We start from the raw sequence: 9,902 nt of genomic DNA on the forward strand, positions 1-9,902 counted from the left end.
TGAAGGGCAAACATGGGGATTTTTCACATAAATCCACCATATGAGTGAAAGATGTTCAGTGCTGCTGATTTCAGCTGTATGGAAATAAGAAAGGAGGATCCCAAAATGCGAAGTTCAAGAAAAACAGAATCATTGGGTGTGAAAAGCATCAAAGAAAACAGCCAAGCAGAGTTGAAGGAATTGCCCTGGAGGTTGCCCTTTTGTCTTAAAGGAGATGCTGTTCTCAAGCAATTATTTGCTGAGTTTTTATACCAGCAAGTTGCTAAATGCTGTCCAAGCAGGTTGTATTTGTGCTGTCAGTGTCTGTGTAGTGTGGCCATGAAGTCAGGCTGTTCCCACCAGCTCACCCACAGTTAGCTTTGCCTGCTGGCGCAGCCATGCCAGCCTGAGCAGATGGAAACGCCTCCAGACCTAAATTAACTGCTGTGGTGAACAAAGATGGGAGGGATGGGGCACAGAAGGTGGCAGCTAGCCTGTCACCCTGCTCTCTGCACCCAGGACTTCAGCTGTTGGCATGGACAACTACAGCCCTTAGGTAACAGGGCCAGGTAATCCATGAGAAATAGCCTGGTGGTAGAAAGGAACTGCAGCAGGGCACTGGCCCTCTGTCCCCTACACACAGTTTGCTGAGGACTGTCCTCAGGCCCTGTCAGAAGAGGCAGCACCAGTGACTGGGCACCTGTCAGAAGCCAGGGATTTGGTCCTGTCTCTCAAGCAGGAACTGTGCACAAGGCAGGCTGTGCTTAGGAGAGCTGCACTTTGTGCAGCAGCCATGAGAGCTACCCATAGGATTGGTGGGGAAGGCTGGCTGCTACTGAGTGAATTCTATTACTTGGAGCTTGACCTTCTGCACCTGCTTTTTAACAAGGATTAGGGAGAGGGCTGGAGCTTTGTGATGGGTTGCACACAGATATGGTTCTTCCCCCAAAGCTCAGCAACAGGAAGGTCTTGGGCAGTTGCCTGGCTGCTACAGGGTAGGCTGCAGGATGAAAGGCAAGCACATGGCTCTTTAAAGTGTTGAAAGGATTGGTGCTGGCTGCTGCATTCCCACATGCTTGTCCACAAATCTTCCCCCAGCATGCTACAGAGCCAACCTAATAGCTTGTGTGTAAAATGCTAGCAGAGATCTCAGGAAGATGTCACTGCAGCGATGAAGGGATGGAGAATTTCTCATGCCTTGATGTTCTGTGCCACGTTTCATACACCAATCTCTTTGGTTTAAAAGGCATACCTCCCTTCTGATTTGAACATTATCGACCTCAGCCATCAGCTGCTGGCTCTTGCATCCCCCCTCTCACTAACCTAATGCTGGTTTTCTTTCTCTGCTTCTTAAAGCTCTCGTGGGCGCACCCGGAAATCCCATCGGCATCGCCGCTGCCACTCTCGCTCAGAGAGCTCCGACTCCCACTCCCCCAGCTGCCGGAGCAGGTAACGGCGCTGCTCCCGAGCTCAGTGTCCTCAGCACTGCCTGCTGGGCTCCAGGATGTGGCTGGCACAGCCTGTGTGACCCCCAGGCTCTCTGTGCACAGCCACTTCCCATTCTGGCAGCAGCAGTGTCACACTGGGGGCTGAGCTGCTTGTGGTCTCAGCCATGGAAGGGTTTTGCCTCAAGAAGCAGTGGCTGCAGCTTTTTGATCTGACAGTCACTTCTAATCCCCATGGCTGATGCTCAGCCCATGACAGCTGATTCCAGTGTAGTGTCCCTTTCCCAGCCCAAGGGTTTTGTACTGCTGATGTCCCAGGAAACCCTTTAACATGGTCTTAGCAATGGAAATATATTTGCCCATGGCAATCTGTAGTCATTGTCTTTGACCTGATTAAAATCTCTCCTCTGGATGACAGATGCGTCCTGGGGCCGGCTAAGTGGATGCTGGTGCTAGGCCCAGCATTGCTGCAATAGCAAGTCATTTATACACATAATAATTTCATTTTTCATGTTCTCTGAAAGCACTTGAACAGCCCACCCCCACTCTCCTACTTCACTCCTCCTAAGTACTGGGAATATTCTTATGAAAAGCCGAGGATCAGTGGGGGGAGGAATGCAATCAGTAATTGGAGGGGTGCTCATGCAAGAGCAGAGTGTGTTTTCTCTTGGAGGTGTGTCACCATAGGAACATTCTGTGGTGCAGGAAGGTCATGGCTTGCCTCGAGCCACCATAAAATCATGCATTGGAGCTGAAATTTGAGGTTAAGGTCCAAAGCCTGGATGCAAAATTATTATTTTTCTTTTAAAGTAGGAAAACAAAACATCCCTTTTCTTTCCCTCATGACTCCACAGAGCAGTCATGTGGAAGGACATTCTCCCATACGCAGAATCCTACACAGACCTGCCAAGGGTTGGTGTGGAGCTGGGAAAGGGCACTACTGCAATCCTAAGGAATAACATTTTGGCTGTTCCTGTCTCCTGGAGGCACAGAGCCAGGTCTCGGGAGGAAGGGCGTAAAACACGACGAAGACACTCCTGGCACCACTCAAAGATCACGGCAAAGAGAAGCTCCTCTGCAGAGGTTCAGGCCAGTCAAAAAGCCAGCCAAACTCTCCCACTCTACAGCTTCCTGTCTTCTAAGGAAGTAGTAAGTATTACACACTGTCCTTCTTTGCTTGAACTAGCCAGAGGAATCTGGGCAAGAACCCTGATATGAAATTTTTATAACTCAATTATAGTGATGTTAGACGAACTTGGTTAAACTGTATTATTAATTCATGGTGCTGTTTTCCAATGTATGTAAAGTCATTCCTTCCTTCAGCACTTTCACACCAAGGGTGGGGCTGGAGAGGGGGAAAACTTGAAAAGTCTTTAGCCTATGAATAATGAATTGAGGACATTTAACCAAAAAAAAAAAAAAGTGGCCTCCAGAAACGATGTTTTAAAGGGAAGGGTTTGTTATGCAGTCTTTCCTCAGCTGGATGTGAACTTATTTCACTGGTCTTTACATCCAAAAGTTTAGTCCTTCAGGCTGAAAAAGGGTATCAAACATATACAGAAGGAACATTTACATTTAATGAGCTGGTGATTATTGGCATGGGATGTTTTCTGACTATCAGGATCCTTCTAAGATCACTGTTTCTCTGGACTGACAAGCCCAGGGGCAAAATTTGGAAGTTATGAGCAGCCCTCATTGATGCTAATGGGAACTGCATGTGCATCTGAGGGTAAAATCAGGCTCAGTGCCTTGGGATGTTTTTCCATATACACAGAAAGAGATGATATAATACATGAATTGAGGGAGCAAGAGATGGAGAGAAATATTAGACAGAGATTGATATCAGTCTTCTTTTTCTGTGGCATGCCTCCCCTTTGTTCCTGGCAGCAGTAAAGCAGAGGTGTGATGCCCTAACTGTGGTGTTGGTATCAGATAGGCACTCTGGAGAGAGAAATTGCTACGTAGGACTGGAGGTAGTGCAGGATCTGATAGTCACACGTGTGGATGTGTAATGCTAGAGGTGTTTTGACTAGAGTCCTCCAAGCCCCAAAGTTGTTTTCTCCTTTAGGCCCAGTCATCAGTTGGAAATAGCTCAGGCACACGCAGGAGCTACATCAGATAGGAGAGAGATGGTGCCAGCAAGAGGAGAGACTCTACCCACTCACCCACACAGACAGCGTGCCGATCAAAATACCCAGGGATTGTACGTGGGTACAGACAGGCACAAGCTGTCTCTCAACATTATAGATATGCATATTTGCTCTCGTTATAGAGCGTGTGGGGCCCTGTGAGTCACTGCTTGTAAAGCCTTATAAGGCAGCCTGGAGAGCAGAACCTCACACCACACGCTGGTGTGTGCACGCACATGCAGAGGAAGAAAAACAAGGTATGAAGCTCATTGTCATGAACTGGGGGTGTTGCTGAGTTCAGAGCTCCTCCCCCCCAAAAAAAATAGTGAGCCAAAGACTGCATCATGTCACCAGGGTGTTGTTGAGTTCAAGCGGCGTATTTTTCATAAATGCTTTTGAGCCTAAGCCTAGTTTTTAATTAGTGCTAGGTTTCCTCTCTCGGAAGCCAGGCTTCCTAAGTCCTGTGAGGCCAACTGCCAGCTGTTCTGTTTCCTGAGAAAGAGTAAACTCTAATTTAAAATTTTAAAAGCTTTAAAATGAACTAAACTCAAGCATCCTGCACTTGTTTTTCCATTTGCTTCACTCGAGGTAAATGAGTGAAGCAAATGGAAAAGCTGCAGGGAAGGAAAGACAAGAGCTTGACAGTTCCAGATGCAGGGGGTGGATGCAAAGTAGAAGTCATCAGGATACTCCTGTGTTCTTTCCAGTAAGGGTTAATAACTTAGGCAAATATTTTAATGACTAAAAGGCATAATGACTCATGAAAGCCACTACTGTCCTCCTGTCCCCAAAAGAAGTACGTTCTCTTGGGACACCATTCAAGAGCACATTTAAGCACTTGTTCAAATTGAAGCCCCTGGTTAAGAGCTGCCCCTGAAATTTTGCTGAATAAGGTCATTAAATATCATGTACTCAAAACTGGCAAGAGAAAAATGGAATGGGAACCTTTAGTCTCATTTATTAATGACTATACACAACCCTTTGAAGCCTTTCCTTTTCATGAGTTAAATGGTTGTTCTATGAATAAGCTTCGTTCTGTCAGACTTCGAGAGCAGCCTGAAATGAAAATGTGCTCTTGCAGAATATGTTGATCACATATTAAAAAAAAAAAGGCTGGAGAATAAAAGATTTTGTGAAAAAAATCAGAATTAGGATTCAAAAATGCCGTGTTTCAGTCCTCTGTGAGAGTTGGTATGTTGCACTCCCTATCCTTCCATCTGGCATGGGCTTCCAAACCAAATCATCCTTACCTGGGGAGATGCACTGTCATATCTCCAAAGGGACTGTCCAAGGAGGATCAGGGAAAAATACACAGAGATACAGGGAAATACGAGATAATGCTATAGCACTTCCAAAACAAAGGTTTTGCTTTTCAATATGTTTTTTATTCTACATCATTGTGCTTCTGAAAATCTGAAGTGCTTTGTGGTAAATTCTGCTACCCTCCCCACCCTATTTGTCTTCGTTCCTTTGTAATGAAACAGCCACAATTCCTAACTAGGTCTGCCTGGAACTGCTGGGGGATAAAGCACACAAAACAATGCCCTGCCTGTGCATCTACCTTGCTGCTTCTTTCCCTCTTCATGCAAAAGCTGATGCACCCACACATGCATGTACACATGCAGAAACACCTCAAAGTTCCCTGCTACTTTTCGTTGTGGCAGTGAATTTCCAAGATTCTCCCTCTCCTTCTCCTTTAATCCCGTGCAGCAGCAAGAGGCACCTGTGGAGAGCAGGACTGTGGGCCTGTGCCTCAGCAGGCACAGAGAAGCTGTGGGTAATGTGCAGCATTTATTTCTGTACAGAATACCCCTGCCCAGCTGCAGGCACTTTATTCCACACCGACACAGATGGATGACTGTGCCACTGTGCTTTCCTTTAGCAGTGCAATATAAATACCTGCAGGGCACGGATCTAATTGCCTTTGTTGTTGCTGATGAAGATAACTGCACCGTGCATACACTTTCCTTGCCAGCTCCTTTGCTTTCACTGTAACTCATTTGTGATGCCACAAATTATCACAGGCTTGAGCCAGATTTCCAGTGAAGCTCAGTGGGGTACAGCTGGTCCAAATGATGCTGCTTGTCTTTGTGCTCGTGTCTGCAGGAAGGTAGAATGGGGAAATGCTGTGCAGGGACTGGGACAGAGAATGCTGGAAGGCTGAGGAAACCTTATGGCAGTTTGCTGCTGCTGTTTTCTAGCCTGGGTTTTGGGTTACATAGGAAAAACTATTCTTTTGAGTGCTAGGCAGCATGTTTTTGACAGCAGACAGGGCCCTTCAAGAGCAGAAAGGCAAAGCCTTCTATAAATATGGAAGTTGTACTCTTTTTTTCCTTTACCTATTTTCCCCTCCCAGCCGGGGGACTGAGGTTACCCCTGGTTATTGTGCAACAAATCCACACTCAGCGCTGGGAGCAGCAGCTGGGGGGGAAGGATCATTGGCTGTATCCATTGAAGGGCTGGGCTGTACACCAGGTATCAAAAAGAGGTGATGGAAGACAAACCCTTGCACCAAAGCTGTGCCAGCCTGGCTCAAGCTGAGGTGGGGATACAATGCCAGCACCCCAGCAGGCTATAAAGATCCTTGAAAAGAAACAAACCTTTGCTTGGCATTCTCTGGAGTTTACCCCAGCAGTGTATTGGTGAGCCAGGCTGCTCAGCAGTGTCACCATCCAGCCCCAAATAACCCAAGCTCAGGGCTTGCAGGGACAGCTGTGTCATTGCTTCCTTGCTCCGGGACTCAGCTTAGCCCTTGTGGTACAGAAAGCCTCACCCAGAACTCCCCCACCCAGCCAAAAAAAGGGGGGATCTTCCCACTCAGTGTTCCTTGAGTCCGGGACTCACAACTGTGCAAAAATACTGAATTCCTACAGAACTTCTGTTTTTTGTACTGTGTCAGAAGTTGGCTTTCCAGCTGGGGCAGGCTCTCAGCAGAGGTGAGGCCGTTTCCCCCGCGGCTCTGGCAGGTGTCGGCCAGGGTCACCGACACAAGTGTTTTACTCCTTTCATTAGCACAGTGCCTGGAAAAGGAGAGAAAAGCAGACGTTATGCCCCTCTGAAAGAGAAATTAACTCTGCTTTGAAGTGAGTTGCAAAACAAGAGAAAAAAGGCCCGTGGATGAAATCCTGCAGCTCTGAGTGAGGCTGTGCCACGCTGCTGTCCCCGCATGGCTGAGACAACTTTGAGCATTGTCATCTCTTGCCCCAGGGCTGTTTGTGGCACAGTAAATGGAGCTGTTCAGTTTAATTGGAAGAAGAGCAGTGATTGTATTTTTGTAACCTATTAGACTGTGCTGCCTCTTGGTCTGGGATTGCACCTGGAATTACAGTCTGGAATATGAGTGAGTGCCTCATTTCTGCTCCCCCCTCATCTTGATTAAATAATGATTTGAAACAAAAAAAATCCAATAAATACATATCCTGGGTTCCCTTGAGGGCAGCAGTATGTTCCCTGCTGAAAGATGGATGAAACAAAGTTCACTGAGATTATTTGATTACTTATTAGGGGTTTTGTGTGGGGGGAAATCCAAATGTTCACATAGAGAGAATTAGATTTGTGAAAGAGCAGGCTCTTTTAAGCCACCTAGAAAAGTAAAAAGCCATTAGAATTCAGAACCACACAGAATGGTGTGATTCAATTGAGCTCCATGCAGTGTTTTCAGATGTGGTACTCTGTTTCCATCCTGGCTGACTGGTAAGACTTTCAGACACAATGGGACCACGAGCAAAGCCAAGATCATCCAATGGGGAATATGGGGAATTGGTCTGAGCAGGCAGGCAAGCTGAGCACCCTGAGACTTGTCCTGGCTCTTGCTGCAGGGCAGAACCTCCCCCAGAGCCTGCAGGAAGCCACTGGTTACAGCCTGGGGCCCCAGGGTGGTGGGGCTGAGAAGCTGCTGTGTCCCCCCTGGCACCTCCCTTGTCCCACACAGACCCTCCAGCCTCACCCAGACTGTCAGCTCCATATTTCACTGATATCCACGCTGCCTCTTCCCAGAGTGTGCCTGCCACAGATGTTGAACTACAGAGGAGCTTGTTGATCCTCCCGGTCATTTGACAGATTTTGTGATATGCTGACAACAGTTGCTGCTTTGAAGGTAGATGTCAGCCAAGGCAGAGCAGAAACAAGGATGCCAGGTCCTGGAGTCAGTCTGAAAAGCTGGTTTAGAAATGCCAAGAAACTGCTGTATTTCTTGGCAGCAGTAACAGCCTTTCAGTTTAAACTGGGAAGGAACAGAAGGAAGGTATTTCTGTGTGTGATGCCAGGGTCAGTGTCCCTTGGAGCAGCCCTGTGCCCACTCCATGCTCATCCTACCCCTGCAGCCAGGGAGTACCTCACATGCTGATTTTATACCTGCGAGTGAAAGGTGATATAAAGCTGGTTGTCTCTGGGTTAGGATTCAGCTTAAATGCAAACCAAAACCCATCTTTTAAGAAAAATAGCTGGTAACATATTTGAAAGTGCAATCCTGTATCTTCTGGAATGTGGCTGGGGGGAGTGCAGTGGTCCATAGCACAGAGGTCAGATCTCTTGGGGCTCTGGATGTGGCATCAGGGTTTCAGCAAGAGCTGGTGAAAAGCAGAGCTGGCTATGTGGCTCCCTTGGGCTCCTGTTACATTCCAGTTTCTGCTGGAGTAAGCAAGGACCAGTAGAGAATTGCTAGAGCTGAGAAGAAGCAAGGAGCAGTTCCAGATGCTGAAATGAGGACTTGCAATGTGTGTCTCCATTCATTCCTAGCTGGGAGCATTTGGGAGACGTTTTTGCTTTGACCAGGGCTTCTGCATGGAAGGTGCAAGTTGGCTAATGAAGAAGGATCATTTAATTTCCCATGTTTGCTGCTGGGGCTTCTGACTTCTCTGAGCTGGGACTGAGCATCAGTTAGAAGTTAGTGTGGGGTGGAGATGGGGAACTCCATTATGGATCTGCTGGGATGAACCAATCCCTTATCCCAGAAGCAGTAAAGCTTCTCTCCCTTGCAACACAGAAAGTACTTGGAGATCCTCCAGCTCCAGGTGTTTTCAGAGCAGCAGAGTGTTGTGGGCAGCCATCCTTGTGCAGACCGTGCTGAGAGCTGCTGTGGGTGTTGGTAGCTCTGCTCTGGTTTCAGTCACTGCTGGTTCAGCACCTGTGTCCGAGTCAGCTGTCCCTGTCCCAGTTAGCACCTTGAACTGGGTCGGGAGCAGCCCTCCCTGGGGACACAGATTGAATGCCACAGGCAGCAGTGTGGATATGGAGGCACCATCTGATAGGATGAAGGAGATCCACGTGAAACATGACACAGGCTGAGTCTGCAGCCCCTCTGAGGATGAAAAAGTCATCCAATCCAAAGCTAAACTTTCCAAAGGGACTGGCCTGGTGCCTGCTGTGTGACAGCTGATCCAGGTCTCCTCTGCTGCCTGAGATGGCACCAACATTGCAATGTGGTTTTTGGCTCAGAAGGCCCCAGATTGGTGAGGACATGGCCCAGGTCCCCAGTGTGGAGAGCATGGCATAGATGAGGGCATTGTGTGCCCCAGAGCGTGGCATGAGGGCATGTGCACGTGTTTGAGGGAGCACGGCTTGCTGGGAACGTGTTTGGAGGACTGTCCTGAGTGGGGGGAACCAAACCTGTGTGTCCACACTCTAAGAACCCTGTGCCAAACCTCATGGGTGGGTTTGAGGAGAGTGGAGGCTCTGAGTGAAAGAGGAGGAGGCCACATGAGAGTGTAGATGTGTGCATTGGGCCCTAATTCTCACCCCATTGCAAGGGCAGATGTTAGCACTAGCACAGCCTGACTCCCAGTGCTGCCACATTCCTGAGCTGGTAAATGCCAGTGCAGTTAAAACTGAACTATAAAATACTGAAATGATGTAAATCCCCTTGGTGGTGCTCAGGGTCCCAGAGAATAGCCCTGCCCAGGTCAGTCTGTGTGAGTCTGGGGTCCTTGCTTGCCTTGTTGTGCTCAGCAGCCCAGCCAGGGTGTGGCTGGAGCCCCTTGCAGAGGCTGGCAGGAGCAGGGCTGCTGTGCCCTTCCCGCAGGTCTCTGACACACAGTGGGGATACTTCTCCTCCATTCTTTTGCTTCTTCCCTCATTGAGTTCCCTTTGTCATTTCCATACAACTCAGGGGGATTCAGTGCAAGCTGCAGCTTTCAGCACAAGCCATCAGCCTCCAGGAACAGGCTGGACAGGCTAATTTAAAGCAGAAGGAAACAAAAATGAATAATAAGGGAGACAGTCGAGCAGACAAAAAGCAGTCATGACATTTGCATAGAGGAGGCAGCAAACAGTTGGCAGTGTGGATTGAAGAGAGGGTTTATGTTTTTTTCATGTAATTTGAGACTCTAATGATGGACTTATGTTGCCCGCT

At 48.1% G+C, this 9,902-nt stretch overlaps 1 protein-coding gene across 1 annotated transcript in view; it reads left to right on the forward strand.

The window, feature by feature from the left end:
- SRRM4 (serine/arginine repetitive matrix 4) overlaps positions 1–9,902 on the forward strand; it is a gene marked incomplete at its 5' end in the record, with an annotated part of 23,428 nt that overhangs the window by 6,499 nt on the left and 7,027 nt on the right. Inside the window, 2 exons of the mRNA XM_031057482.1 lie at positions 1,336–1,428; positions 2,411–2,573. Coding sequence (XP_030913342.1) covers positions 1,336–1,428; positions 2,411–2,573 — 256 coding nt within the window. The remainder of the gene's footprint in view (positions 1–1,335; positions 1,429–2,410; positions 2,574–9,902) is intronic.

The sequence above is a fragment of the Geospiza fortis genome, unplaced genomic scaffold, assembly GCF_000277835.1.
Source record: "Geospiza fortis unplaced genomic scaffold, GeoFor_1.0 scaffold408, whole genome shotgun sequence".
NCBI classification, from domain to species: Eukaryota; Metazoa; Chordata; class Aves; order Passeriformes; family Thraupidae; genus Geospiza; species Geospiza fortis.